General features: G+C 39.1%; 2 protein-coding genes across 4 annotated transcripts in view; both read right to left on the bottom strand.

Annotated features, from left to right (window-relative positions):
* The window catches only part of engl (endoglin, like), a 37,914-nt gene extending 30,685 nt beyond the window's left edge, over positions 1-7,229 (bottom strand). The window contains exons 1-3 of the mRNA XM_057817753.1: positions 7,087-7,229; positions 1,804-1,920; positions 1,541-1,710 (exon numbers count right to left, since the gene is read on the bottom strand). Coding sequence (XP_057673736.1) covers positions 1,541-1,710; positions 1,804-1,873 — 240 coding nt within the window. The 5' untranslated portion in view covers positions 1,874-1,920; positions 7,087-7,229. The remainder of the gene's footprint in view (positions 1-1,540; positions 1,711-1,803; positions 1,921-7,086) is intronic.
* A 2,391-nt stretch (positions 7,230-9,620) lies between these two features.
* Positions 9,621-15,680, bottom strand: part of LOC130932026 (serine/threonine-protein kinase N1-like) — a 77,098-nt gene continuing 71,038 nt past the window's right edge. Inside the window, exons 21-22 of one of the 3 annotated variants that reach the window (XM_057861376.1) lie at positions 14,495-14,575; positions 9,621-10,770 (exon numbers count right to left, since the gene is read on the bottom strand). In XM_057861376.1, the coding sequence (XP_057717359.1) occupies positions 10,567-10,770; positions 14,495-14,575 (285 nt within the window). In that variant the 3' untranslated portion in view covers positions 9,621-10,566. The remainder of the gene's footprint in view (positions 10,771-14,494; positions 14,576-15,680) is intronic. The other 2 variants (XM_057861375.1, XM_057861377.1) reach the window with 2 other exon arrangements.

Genomic DNA, 15,680 nt, shown 5'->3' with positions numbered 1-15,680 from the left:
TTTCATCAAGTATTGTTTTATACAGTCAAGGGGGTGAATTTTGTCTGTGAAATTTATGTTTAAGCCACTGACTATTGGATCCCTATAGATGTCGGTGTTGTTTGAAATTGAGGTCAGCACAACTTGAGTGTTCAAAATATTTTGTTCTGATGGAGAAAAATGTCAACATGTGGTATAGTTAGTTGGTATAGTTTAAGCCAGAGGTGTCCAAACTTTTTGCAAAGGGGGCCAGATTTGGTGTGGTAAAAATGTTCGGGGCCGACCTTGGTTGACGTCCTTTACGTAGAACAATATATTTAAGCAAATTTTAGCAATGTTATGACCCTGTGGTCATTCTGTGTGTCACATTTGCTTTATTATTTTTTAAAATTAAAAATGTCAACAATCTCGCAACAAGCCTTTGTGGCGTTGTCTTTTGATTCTCAGGTTTTTGCGAAATACTGCTGCTGTGAAATTAAACTAACTTCAAGTTTCTTTAATTTCTCGCTACGTATCTTCCCTGTAATGTTGTTGTACATGTCAGCGTCTTTTGTTTGGTAATATCGCCTCACATTGAACTCTTTAAAAACAGCGACTGTCTCTTTGCAAATGAGGCAGACACAGTTCTTGCGTATTTTAGTGAAGAAATAGTCCAGTTTCCACCTATCCCTGAAGCGTCCGCCGTCACAGTCAACTTTATTTTTTGGGTTGATTGTCACCATTTTAGAAAATTGGGAGTTAAGGGTCACATGAAGTAATGTTGCTTAGAGTGCTGCTGCCTTTTAGTGGGTAAATGAGGAGCAGCATTTAGTGTGTAAGCTACTTCATATGATGGTAGCAGTACTGCTGACCAATTTATTAAGTCTGTGTGCGGGCCAGACGTTATTGATTTTATGACAGAGGCTGGGGGCCGGATGAAATTTGATCAGGGGCCGTATTTGGCCCCCGGGCCGGAATTTGGACATGTCTGGTTTAGGCACTTCATAGTCAAACACAGTTCTATTTGTTTAATATAAATAGATGATATGTCAAAATCTTCAGTACAGATCATCCAGATCATAAGTGAATGTCATATAGGAAAAAAAACAATGTTCACTCACAGTGCATTTCTTAATTACACGATTGTAAAAGAAAAAAAAAACAAACAAACAAGAAAACAAACAAACAAAAAAAACAACAACATATTTTTCCATCAAAAGCCCCATTGTCAGTCTGTTTTTTTTTTTTTTTTTTTGGTCGGTTTAACTTTCCATGTTTCATTTTTTTTTTTAAATTTAAAAAATAAATCATTTTCTCCAGCTTTCAGTGAAATCAACCCATGCTCTGGAGTTGATTGCTCTGCCATCAAAAAAAGCTAGAACTTTTCGACAACTTTTTTCGTTGGCTTGGCACATGGAACAGTTATCTTGAATATGGGAAAATCTACAGTACTCAGAAATATTTCATATATTGTCTGTTTGTTAAAAAAAAAACAAAGAAAAACAATTGGATTATAACGTTATTTTTGGAGGCCCCTCTGGTCAAGTGATGCAGAACCAGGGTACTACTGATGACCAATTACCGTGTTGTCAGGGCTGCTAGTAATTCTCCCCACTGCAATGACGTGCGTTTCCCTGTCCCCACTCTCTCGGGCAGCACAGCCTGGACCAGCTTCAAACTTCTCCAGCAAAGCCTCAACTGGATGATGTGCCCCCACTCGAGTCACAGAACATTGTCTTTCTTTAGTGGAAGCTGTGGGATAGCGGCATACCCATTAGAGGAGCCATTTAAATATTGCGCGCATTCTTTTCAGTCAAAATAAAAGTGAAACATTAGTCATTGTACCTGCCTGTCTCTTCCACAGCAGCAGTATGCAAAAAACAGCCCATCCCATTCTTGGCAATGAAGTCATCATGAAAGCTCATCCAGAAGGATTTACAGTGACGCACCAGTCAGCAACTTCTAATTGAATAGAAACATGAATACACATCATACAGTAAACGACCACCAATCACCATTTTGGTGTATAATCAATCAAAGTACAGTATTACATATAAGTATATAAAATAGTCAGAAAAGTCATTTTCCAATAATTTAAACTGTTTCATGCATTAGATTGAAGGTTGTTGTGTGTAATCTGTGAAATATTTTATTTAACTGCAATTACACTTTAATTTGTTCTGCAAATAGTAGGTTTTGAAATTGGTCACGGTGTGACATCACGCACTGCCTTATTTTAGAAGTGTCCACCCTCTTCTTAGCCTGGTATTTCAGACTCACCACTGTTCCAGCTTTTGAGTCTGGCCACCATTAAGCGGATAAAATTTCCAGGGCGGAGCAAGTCACAGCAAACAGACACCGGAGTGGACCAATCAGCGACGGGCGGATGTGACGTTAGAAACGCGACGAGGGACTTGCGCGAGGAAGTAAACATACGAGGAGAGCGGAGTTTATTCAACATGGCTAGCGCGAGACACACTGTTGTAATTGACTTGTGTCGATGTGTTTTTGGTCATTTAAAACTGATTTTACCGTGGATCGTAACATATTCTCGGCTCTCCTGTTCGCCATCTGTGTTGTTGTGGAGACGACTTTCGACACGGAAGAGTGACGTTGCTCGTTAAGAACACGTCACGCAAATAAACGAATCTGATTTGACAATTGATTTTGTACTTGCCTGAGAGGCCGTTAATGGGCTGGGTCCCAGACTATTCTCTCAGTGTTTGAAAAATACAGGGAGAACAGTCTAGCCGTGCCAGGCAACCCTCCTCTACCATTTCCTGGTTCTTTACAGAGCTGCACTAAGCAAACAGTAGAATGCAAAATTTAAATTTATACATCTGGATAAGGTCTGGTTTAGTACAATACTTTTGTCACACGACCACCATGTTTGACAGGTTTTCTCCCTTAACCTCCAACCCACCGCCTCTGTTTGGCGAGAGGCACTTTTAAAAAAGTTGTGCTCCTCAATCGACTTTTTTTTACCGACCAACCACTACCTCTAACCTTGAAACAAGTGTGTTGGAGTAAAGTGAGTGAATGTTTAAATTACATATTAACAAGGAACCAGGCTGAAATATGCCTCTCTGCGCACACACACACACAACTGCGCACCCCAACCCTGCTGAAGTGGGCATGGTAGGTGAATATGTTGTTTTTATATAATTGCGACATAGTGAAGCTTCATGACATAGAAGAACGATTGTAGTCACCACACAAATTGCTAATGCCTAAAACACCCACTCCACCACCGGCCAATTGTAGCAAAGAGTTGATATTCAAAATATTATATATAATATTCAAATTGGATCCAATCAGCTGTATATCAATGAAAATTGGAATTTTGCAGAAAAGCAAAGAAAAGAACCAACCAAAATGGCATTCTCGCCATTTTCAATTCAAATTTTCATGCAGACCGGGTAAAATGCCATTACACTTAAGTCCATCCATCATCTACCACTTAGTCCTGGGTCGGGTCGCGGAGGCAGCAGCTTTAGCAGGGAAGCGCAGACTCCCCTCTCCCCAGCCACTTCGCCCAGCTCCTCCTGCGGTATCCCAAGGCCTTCCTAGGCCAGCCAAGACACATAATTTCTCACATCTGTAACGTGTCCTGGATCATCCCCGGGGCCTTCCGCCAGTCGGACATGCCCGGAGCTCCTCTCTAGGGAGGCGTCCAGAAGGCATCCAAACCAGATACCCAAGCCACCTCAACTGGCTCCTCTCAACGTGGAGGAGTAGCGGCTCGACACAGTGTCCTTCCCGGATGACCGAGCTTCTCACCCTATCTCTAAAGGAGAACCCAGACACCCTGTGGAGGAAACTCATTTCAGCCACTTGTATCCAGCATCTTGTCCTTTCGGTCACGACCCACAGCTTGTGACCATAGGTGAGGGTAGGAACGTAGATCAACTAGTAAATCGAGAGCTTCGCCTTTCAGCTAAGTTTCTTCTTCACCACTACGGACCAGTGCAGAGTCCGCATCACTGCAGACGCTGCACCGATCCGCCTGCCGATCTCCCGCTTCCTCCTACCCTCACTCGTGAACAAGACCCCAAGATACTTGAACTTCTCCACTTGGGGCAGGATCTCGTCCCCGACCCGGAGAGGGCACACCACACTTTTCCAACTGAAGACCATGGTCTCGGATTTGGAGGTGCTAATCTTCATCCCCACCGCTTCACACTCTGCTGCAAACCGCTCCAGTGAGAGTTAAAAGTCATTGCTTGATGAAGCCAACAGCACCACATCATCTGCAAAAAGCAGAGATGCAACACTGAGGCCACCAAACCGGACCCCCTCAATGCTTTGGCTGCGCCTAGAAATTCTGATTATAAAAATTAGAACAGAATTGGTGACAAAGGGCAGCCTTGGCAGAGTCCAACCCTCACTGGTAGGCCCGGAGGGACTAATTGGGAGCTTCTGGATGATTCCCGATGGGCCGGCCGGCCAGAGGGGCCGGTCCGGGTTTTATAAAAAAAATTTTTTTTTTAAATTACACTGTTATAATTTTTTGTTTGGTATTTATTTATGACAGTGTCACTGAGTATAACTTACAGTCTGTTACTGCTGTCCCTGTGGGCCGTCTTAAAAAAAAATATTTTTTTTTTTCCCTCACGTGTGCAGACGAAAAATACAGCATGCAGCTCCACCCCCTAATTGTAGTCTGTATTGAGCCAAATTAGCTGATATCTCGGTGCTCAGATGGATAAAAAGAGCAAGGGTGGCGCTGAAAAAATAAGACTTAAAAAGAGAAAATCACTTGTGAAAGAATCTGCAAAATGCGCAAAAATAGCTAATTTTTTTCATGCAACGACCTCGCTGCCTCAAACTGCAGAGAATTACAACGAAAGTGGTAAGGCCAGATGGCGAATAAAATGCAACTTGCACCGTATGATACGACAATATGTAATTGTGGAAACTTTGGCTTCTTGTAGCACCTCACAATGGGAGCAAGCATTAGCCATAATGAACACACCACAGGTGCAGAGCTGGAAGGTAGGATTGCCATGTTGTTCAGTGAGTGAAAATTAAGATTAATATAATCAGGGGTGCACATAAGTGGTCCGCATGCGTACTGGACGTAGACAAATGCGCTGGCCCTCAACGGCTTCCATACGCTTTTGCGTACCGATGGCTGACCACTGTATTTGCGGCGGACACGAGAAAATAACTTCTCAAAATTTTGAAGAGGCAGGCCACACTGAGTAATTACTATTACTTCCGTGTTCCCTCACCCCCGTCAAAAGACAGACGACAGACGTCACCGGAGCTACCGAAAAAAAGGACTTTTGCTGAAAAGTGGCTACAGGAGGTACGGAAATGCGGTACAAAATGTGCCGTGAGAATCCCAATGTCGCCGATAAGAGCAGCGCATTTTATGCAGGGTCAAAGAGTTTCAGCCATCCAAACTTTGAAAAGCACGAAAAAAACAGAGAGCATGTGGCAATTAAGCAAACTATCGATGTCAAACAGGACCCCACTCGCCCTATGGACAAGTGGCGGAATAAAGGTAATGAACAGCGACATGCACTGACAAACGTGTTTTTGCTCGCATTTTACAAAGCTAAACATGCACGTTCAATAAGGTCTTATGAGGAGGATATCCCACTTTTAAAAAGGCTTGGAGTTAATGTGGGAGCCGCATAATGCCCTTTATTTTGAATTGGTGCTTCTTATTTCTTTACATTTCACTTCAAAGTAATGGCAATTTTGTTGTCCCAGTTGATGTTAATCAAGCATTAATTGTTAATATAATTAATTAAAGTTAATTGGCTCTAAGTAAAGCTTGTCATAAATTTATCGCATCAGGCGGGTCGGCTCTCAAGCTCAATGAGGACCAAGTCACATCTCCAGGTCCTCCTCTGAGAACCTGGGCAAAAAAATTATGTGCACCCCTGAATATAATCAATTACGTGGTGTTTTTAAAGTGGAAATGGAAAATGGATAATAGTATCATTAGAAGTTGTTACAATGTGCAATACGTATTCTTTATTTTTCATATTGTTATGTTGCTATGTTTGTTTTATCTGTAAGCACTCATTTTGTTAATATTTGATGTTGCAGAAAAGGTCTTATTTATTATACAGTATTATTTTTCAAATGTATCATTTAATATAGTTTTTTAAAATCCATTTTTGAATTTGCTCAAAATGATGTTGTGTTGCACTAAAATAAAGCCACCTTGTTAAACAACCATTACCTGCACTGAATTGGAATACACAGAATTACAGTACACGGCTTTAGAGAACACTGAACTTAACACGCGTATGCATAATGACATTATTTCAAATGAGTGGGCTGGTGTGGTCTGAGGCATGAAATTCCAGGGCCGAAAATTAATCCCACTCCGGCCTTGCTCACTGGGAACGAATTCGACTTACTGCCGGACCAAACTATGACACTGCTCGCACAGGGACCGAACAGCCCTTACCCCGTACTCCCAGAGGACCCGGCCACGGTCAAATGCCTTCTCCAAACCTACAAAACGCATGTAGACTGATTGGGTGAACTCCCATGCACCCTGTAGCACCCTGCCGTGGGCCAAGAGCTGGTCCACTGTTCTACGGCTGGGACGAAAACCACACTCTTCCTCCTGAATCAGAGATTCGACTACCTGACGGGCCGTCCTCTCCAGCACCCCTGAATAGACTTTACCGGGGAGACTGAGGAGTGTGATCCCTTTATAATTGGAACAGACTTAACACTTTAGGAAGTTATATTAAGTGTCCTCGATTAAATGGAGCTGCTACAAAAAAATAATGCCTGGTTTCATGAGTGCAAATGAATCATAACAAAGAGACAATACGTAATGTATTACATGAATTCATCAGTACATCATGTCATAGGATAATCATAATAATCTTTCAAACATCCTAATAGTTATTTAATGTCCATTGAAATTTTATCTTCCAGCAAGATACTAATCAAGATATCAATGTACATGTTTAAAATTCACAAAACCCAAAAGTTGAACTCACCTGAGACAGAGCTGCTCGAACTGCTACCTCAGTCTATTTTGCAAAGTCCACACACAGCTTGATACATCCCCACCCACCCCACTCACTTCCTAAACACACAACCACGCACTCACACACTCTCTCCAAATCCTGCACTAGCAAGCTCACTCACCTGCAGGCCTCTTCAATGCATCATTGCAGCCGAGGTGCAACTTGTGGGAAATATCTGTGAGGGGAATTTGATGAAGGAGGGTGGGTTTTCTTGTTGCTGGACTGGTATGGAGGTAGATTTGTGTCTTTATTATTCAATCAAAAAAAAAGTTGCTTCAATCAAATAAAAAGTTGCTTCAATCAAAATATATATTTTCAATCAAAGAAAACATCTCTTCAATAAAAAAAAATGTGTTTGAATGCAAAAATAAATTTGAAACTCAAAAAAATATATTTGAAAACTATTTTTCTTTGATTGAATTTTTTTTTTTTTTTTATTTAAGTCAAGTTTTTTTTTTTTTTATTGAAACACCATTTTTGATTGAAGTCATGTCATTTTGCGTTTGGACCACATTTTGGCTAGGACATTTGTGTATTTATTATTCAATCAAAAATTAAGTCGCTTCAAACAAAAAAAAAATATTTTCAAAAGAAAAATCACTTCAATCCAAAATTTTTTAAAATTCAATCGTAGAAAAAAAGGTTTGAATGTGAAAAAATATTTGAGACTCAGAAATTCGCATTTGAACACTTTATTTTTCATTCAAACCGTTTTCTTTGATTAAAGCAATCCTTTTTGTGTTCAAGCCATATTAGGGGTAGGACATTTGTGTCAAAATCATTCAATCGCAATAAAAGTTGCTTTAATCAAAAAAACTATTTTTAATCAAAGAAAAAAATCATTTGCAAAAATATATATTTTTCTAAAATATATTTTTTTTATTTGAAATATATATATTTTTTATTGAAGTATCACTTTTTTGAAAAGCAAAAAGTTTTAAACTCTTTTTTTTTTTTTTTCAAAGTGGAAAAAGTTTTGAACACACTTTTTTTTTGAAGTGGGAAAAGTTTTGAAGGCACTTTTTTTCGATTGAATCATTTTGACACAAAGATTCAACTTCAACGCTAGTTCCGGTGTGTTTGAGTGGCGGCTGATTGGGCCAATGGCATAAAAGTATGAAGCAAGAATAATGGCCATTGGCCACCAGGTCTCCATCCAGCCATCGGAGTCTCCTGGAGTCCAAGCCGATTATAGGGCACTGGTACGAGGGTGTAACATTGGCATTTCACCGGAGTATGGTGCCCTGCTGCTTAATGTGATTCAACACGGCGAACTTCACCCGCTGCCCTGACGTGACGGTTGGCAATCGGTTCCAGCCGGAGTGTCCGCGACGCGCCGGTACAAGAGTGGTCGGCGAGTGGCCCGACACTAGCCTGCCCAGTAAGAGAGTGGACTACCGGCGAGTCGCCGGCGTCCACGCCTGGAGCCCCATCACTTCAACTTTGAATGAGTGTCGTGTCATTCGCGGACCGTCCACTCGACAGCCGGCCACCGCGCCTGGGGGGTGATATCGGGGTCCGACCAGTGTGCCGCGACAGGGCAACGTGCCGTTGCGGGTACTCCGGTGAAATGCCGATGTTACACCCCCGTACCAGTGCCCTATAATCGGCTTGGACTCCAGGAGACTCCGATGGCTGGATGGAGACCTGGTGGCCAATGGCCATTATTCTTGCTTCATACTTTTATGCCATTGGCCCAATCAACTGCCACTCAAACACACCGGAACTAGCGTTGAAGTTGAATATTTGTGTCAAAATGATTCAATCGAAAAAAAGTGCCTTCAAAACTTTTCCCACTTAAAAAAAAAAAGTGTGTTCAAAACTTTTTCCACTTTGAAAAAAAAAAAAGAGTTTAAACTTTTTGCTTTTCAAAAAAAGTGACACTTCAATAAAAAATATATATATATTTCAAATTTAAAAAAATATTTTCAAAAAATATATATTTTTGCAAATGATTTTTTTCTTTGATTAAAAATAATTTTTTGATTAAAGCAACTTTTATTGCGATTGAATGATTTTGACACAAATGTCCTACCCCTTATATGGTTCAAACACAAAAAGGATTGCTTCAATCAAAGAAAACAGTTTGAATGAAAAATAAAGTGTTCAAATGCGAATTTCTGAGTCTCAAATATTTTTTCACATTCAAACCTTTTTTTCTACAATTGAATATTTTTAAAATTTTTGATTGAAGTGATTTTTCTTTTGAAAATATATATTTCTTGTTTGAAGCAACTTAATTTTTGATTGAATAATAAAGACACAAATGTCCTAGCCAAAATGTGGTCCCAACGCAAGATTACATGACTTCAATCAAAAATGGTGTTTCAATCAAAAAAAAACTTGACTTAAATCCAAAAAAAAAAAAAATTTTCAATCAAAGAAAAATAGTTTTCGAATATATTTTTTTGAGTTTCAAATTTATTTTTGCATTCAAACACATTTTTTTGATTGAAGAGACGTTTTCTTCGATTGGAAATATATATTTTGATTGAAGCATTTTTTTATTTGATTGAAGCAACTTTTTTTTTGATTGAATAATAAAGACACAAATCTACCTCCATAGACTGGCAGCCTACAGATATTTTTAATGCTTAACTAAGCATAAAATAAAAGCTGAGAAGCAGTATTTGTTTTTTAATGATTAAGTTGGATACAAACTAAAATGTCTAACTTGTAATTAAAGACGGAAAGATTGGTAGTCAGTAGTCACAGTGGTTAAACACCTGTAATGATGCAGAAACACACCATTTTGTTCTGGGTTCAAATCCCACTGACCATGAATTCAGCTTCATGTTAAGTTAACATTATACCAAACACATTTAGCCCACGGAAACTACCAAATTAACTTTTATCTCTGTATTTGTTGGCAAAACAGTAAATTTAACAGTGATTGTATATTCTTTCAATCCATTGTCTTCAAAAAAGATATTTTCGACATCCGTGGGTTAGTTGAATGTTGTTAATTGAATTCTAAAACAACGTTGGCAGCAGTTATTTCACAGCAGAACAGGAGAGAAAGCATTTACAAGTTTGCTTCATTTTATTTAAAGAACATCATGTGTTGGCTCTCTGATACAATCAACCAAAAGCAACAGAATAAATCTGACAATAAGCAGAATTTTTTTTCTGACGCCCCCCAGTGCTCATTTTGAAGTTGTGCGTGACTGAGGCTGTCGACATACATTCATGACTGAGCGTGGTTCAGGGCGACACATAGCAACAGCACACAGCAGAGACAAAAAGAGACACAATACAGGAAACAAAAACCTGCCGTGACGATAAATCAGCTTCTGACTGATACTTTTTGGCTCGATGAGCACTTTTTGTTTGACTACAGACAGTACACACAGCAGGACCAGTCAACTCAGTTGCTACATAATCTGGATTATCTTCGGCTATCATCACAACTTCCTCTAAAAGCCCCTCTAGATTGTCTAAAAGGTCAGCAGGTCAGCGATGCTGCAGATGTGCGAGACACGCGATCACATTCTGGCTATTTGTCTCTCCTGTTGAGTTCCATCAATCAGCCATCCACTCCCTGTCTCCATCTCAGAGTCTGAGGCTGGCTGTGGCCATCTACAACACTAATCCATGGACATTAGCACAGGTCAGAAACATAGTCAAAATCCTTGAAATAGTCCTGTTCCCTGCGGGATAGGGTGCGTCGCTCGCGGGGCGGTGTGAGGGTTGGAGCCTCGGCTGTAAACTCCACATCGAAGTTGCTGACGTCTTCTTTTCCAGTGATGCTCGGGACAAAAGGAGGTGACACTTTGCGTTGGAGAAGAGCCTCCCAATCAATATCCTAAACCACACATGATATGAAAAAATACAAATGATGTAAATAAGCAATGATGCGAACCTTGTACTGGATTTGAATGTGTCAAGGGAAATTAATGGGAGGGTTTTGGTCAGAAATGGTTACTTTTGGTCCAAATATTGTGTGTGTGTATATATATATATATATATATATATATATATATATATATACAGTGCCTTGCAAAAGTATTCGGCCCCCTTGAACCTTGCAACCTTTCGCCACATTTCAGGCTTCAAACATAAAGATATAAAATTTTAATTTTTTTGTCAAGAATCAACAACAAGTGGGACACAATCGTGAAGTGGAACAGAATTTATTGGATAATTTAAACTTTTTTAACAAATAAAAAACTGAAAATTGGGGCGTGCAATATTATTCGGCCCCCTTGCGTTAATACTTTGTAGCACCACCTTTTGCTCCAATTACAGCTGCAAGTCGCTTGGGGTATGTTTCTATCAGTTTTGCACATCGAGAGACTGACATTCTTGCCCATTCTTCCTTGCAAAACAGCTCGAGCTCAGTGAGGTTGGATGGAGAGTGTTTGTGAACAGCAGTCTTCTGCTCTTTCCACAGATTCTCGATTGGATTCAGGTCTGGACTTTGACTTGGCCATTCTAACACCTGGATATGTTTATTTTTGAACCATTCCATTGTAGATTTGGCTTTATGTTTTGGATCATTGTCCTGTTGGAAGATAAATCTCCGTCCCAGTCTCAGGTCTTGTGCAGATACCAACAGGTTTTCTTCCAGAATGTTCCTGTATTTGGCTGCATCCATCTTGCCGTCAATTTTAACCATCTTCCCTATCCCTGCTGAAGAAAAGCAGACCCAAACCATGATGCTGCCACCACCATGTTTGACATTGGGGGTGGTGTGTTCAGGGTGATGAGCTGTGTTGCTTTTACGCCAAACATATCGTTTTGCATTGTGGCCAAAAAGTTCAATTTTGGTTTCATCTGGCCAGAGCACCTTCTTCCACATGTTTGGTGTGTCTCCCAGGTGGCTTGTGGCAAACTTTAAACGAGACTTTTTATGGATATCTTTGAGAAATGGCTTTCTTCTTGCCACTCTTCCATAAAGGCCAGATTTGTGCAGTGTACGACTGATTGTTGTCCTATGGACAGACTCTCCCACCTCAGCTGTAGATCTCTGCAGTTCATCCAGAGTGATCATGGGCCTCTTAGCTGCATCTCTGATCAGTTTTCTCCTTGTTTGAGAAGAAAGTTTGGAAGGACGGCCGGGTCTTGGTAGATTTGCAGTGGTCTGATGCTCCTTCCATTTCAATATGATGGCTTGCACAGTGCTCCTTGAGATGTTTAAAGCTTGGGAAATCTTTTTGGATCCAAATCCGGCTTTAAACTTCTCCACAACAGTATCTCGGACCTGCCTGGTGTGTTCCTTGGTTTTCATAATGCTCTCTGCACTTTAAACAGAACTCTGAGACTATCACAGAGCAGGTGCATTTATACGGAGACTTGATTACACACAGGTGGATTCTATTTATCATCATCGGTCATTTAGGACAACATTGGATCATTCAGAGATCCTCACTGAACTTCTGGAGTGAGTTTGCTGGACTGAAAGTAAAGGGGCCGAATAATATTGCACGCCCCACTTTTCAGTTTTTTATTTGTTAAAAAAGTTTAAATTATCCAATAAATGTTGTTCCACTTCACGATTGTGTCCCACTTGTTGTTGATTCTTGACAAAAAAATTAAATTTCATATCTTTATGTTTGAAGCCTGAAATGTGGCGAAAGGTTGCAAGATTCAAGGGGGCCGAATACTTTTGCAAGGCACTGTATATATCTCTGTACATATCTTACCCAAAATACAACAAGAGACACATAATTGCCACTAAAAGAAAGAAAACTTACCGAAATATGTGAGGAGCACAAATAGCAATTTGCATTGCATTGTGCATACAGCATAAATATCTCAAAACTAATAATTCTCCCACATTTAGAAGAAATAACATTAGTATGGAATGGCGCTGCCCCCAAGCGGCCGGTGGCATTCTCTTCACTCTTAATGTCCATAAACGGCCTCATTGTAATCTGTTTGAGGCAATGTGTGAGCGGGTCATTCAGTGCATGCGTTAATTGCGTCAAATATTTAACGTAATTAATTTAAAAAATTAATTAACGCCCGTTAATGCGGTAATTTTGACAGCCCTAAGATATATATATATATATATACTTTTTTTTTTAGGGCTGCAGCTATCAATCATTTTAGTAGTCGCTTAATTGATGAAGTAGTTAGTTCGAATAATTGGATAAGGAACATAAAAAAATTTAAGTACCTGTGCTGAGCCTCAAACGGTATAAAAAAAATAAACGAGGATCTAAGCACACCAAAACAACAATTGGCTAACTCACATAACAAAAGTTTACTAGCTTAAAGGCTATAAAACGCTAATGGGTTTTTTTTCAAACAGTGCTCTTAACAAATGGTTCAAAAACACATTCCCACAAAAAACGGCTAAATATACCAATAAACTAAATTACGAATGCACTAAAAAAAACATAGCTCAAACAAAAACAGAATGAGTTATGTCATTTTCACTGTCGCCACTAGAGGGCAGTGTATCCACCCAAATCAATCAAATTAAATGCAAACACTTTCAAAACGAACCATTATAACACCAATTTCATTAAACGAATACTTGAAGCAACAAAATTTGATTCGAATATTTCTTCTAAATGAATTACTCGAGTAGATCGATTAATTGTTGCAGCACTAATGTGTTCATATATTTCTTTTTATTAAATGTGTATTTCAAAGACGTGAAACATGTATTCATTGGCTGCCATTGAAGGCACTAAACGTCCAACCCATTGTGACTGGGAGGAGTGAATTAACAAATGTTCATTCGTTCCTTGCAGTCCAAATGGACTTGTTGGTGGTCTAGTGCCATCAGTGGCAATAAAACATGAGCACTCAAAGTCAGTCCTCCCAGTTTAAATGAAAAGGACATCTATTCTTGTCAATGGCAGGCAATGAGTTAATACGATGAGATTTTTTTTATAGTGTTATTGAGGGCCATAACCAGAGTGCCTTTGTTATATATATTTTTTAATTTAAATTTCATTTTCTTAATATTTTATTAATTTTATTTATTTATTCATTCATTCATTCACCTTCCGAACCGCTCATCCTCACGAGGGTAACGGGGTGTTGGAGCATATCCCAGCCAACAACGGGCAGAAGGCAGGGTACACCCTGAACTGATTGCAGCCAGTCGCAAGGCACATAGACACAAATATACATTCACGCACACACTCACGCCTAGGGACAATTTAGAGTCTTCAATCAGCCTACTTAATTTCATTTATTTGTGAAAAAACATGATTAATAATAAAAAATAATAATATTGATAATTGACAATTTGGGTCATGTTGGCCCAAGATATGATATATACGTGTTTTTTTTTTTTTTTATATAGAAGCACGAAAAATAATTGCCTCAAATGCTCTGTAAAATGTATATTCAATTAGCTCCACCACAAAGAGGCACATAAAAGTGTGTGATGAAGCAAAAGACTTTTTTTTTTTTTTTTTTTAAATAATTGAGCCAGTTCATTTCAACAGAAAGTAGCATTTTACTCTCAGTGCAATGTTAAACTGGACAGACTAGTATATGGAAATAAGTATTTGTCAACTTACTGTCAACAATTTTTGGCAGGAAAGCTAGTTTAAGTTCAAACTCACTTTGAAGAAAGGCTGTTTTTTGACATCCTCAGCATCTTTTTCTCCAGAGCCCAGTCGCTTCTCAGGATTTCTTCGCAACAGCTTATAACAAAGCACACAACAAAGAAAAAGTTCACATTATTGAACGGTATATAACTAAAATGATATGAAGCTAAAAGAATGCTTCTGAAAATATCGATCAAGACTGATCCTCTTAATGAAAGAATTTTGATACCGCTGTTGTATAATTATGATACTACTATAGCTGGATAAGGCAAACCTGATACTGTATGACGAAAAAGAATTATGTTTGAATAAGGGCTGTGTGATATAGCCTTAAAATAAATCTCATATTTTTTTTCACCAAAAAGGTGTCTTATTTGTTCTGTCATCCCCCAAATACAAAGTACCGGTAATAACTTCACAAAGAAACAAGCTATTTATCATGGAACAATCTCGGGCTGCAGCTATCGATTATTTAAGTAATAGATTAATTTATTGATTTGAATAATCAAGTAATCGGATTACAAACATTTAATGCCTTGCGGAATAAATTTTAGATGTAAAATGAAAGCAACAAGTGCTTATCCTTGAAATAATATTTATTTTGGCTTGCTAAGATTGCATTTTCAAAAGAGCATTACCATAATTTTCAAACTACATGGTGCACCTGACTATAAGCCGCCACCCACCAAATTTGACATAAAAACGTCATTTTTTTCATTGATAAGCCGCACTGGACAATAAGCCGCAGCTGTCCTCACTGTATTATGGGATATTTACAACAAACGATATTAACTGTTATGACTTTATTCGACAGCTGCATCATGAGACGTCATAAAACCAAATCAACCGCAATGAAGCTTTGCAGGCAATTGGTTAAATTGCTTCAAGAAACTTCGTTTGGCCATCACTGCTCCCTTGGGGAAGAGCGTCAACCTCTGATGCCACCTGCTGTCAACACGGTTATCACCCAACATGCCTCCTAGCATGCATTGCAGCACTACAGATGTAAATAACAATCAAAATTCATGTTATGTGCTAATTATTTCTTCAGTTACTCTTCCAGTTGTTTCATTAATTGCTAGCGCTGGTATTTAGTAACACTTTATTTTAAAGTGGTGCCATCAAACTGTCATAAAACCATCATAATTAGGACATTACACTGCCATGAGCATTTAGGAATGCTTATAACAGATGTCATTTT

This window comes from Corythoichthys intestinalis, chromosome 16, assembly GCF_030265065.1.
Source record: "Corythoichthys intestinalis isolate RoL2023-P3 chromosome 16, ASM3026506v1, whole genome shotgun sequence".
In the NCBI taxonomy this organism is placed as follows: domain Eukaryota; kingdom Metazoa; phylum Chordata; class Actinopteri; order Syngnathiformes; family Syngnathidae; genus Corythoichthys; species Corythoichthys intestinalis.
Note: the sequence above shows the minus strand (reverse complement) of the source record. Positions and strands in the feature narration are given on the sequence as shown.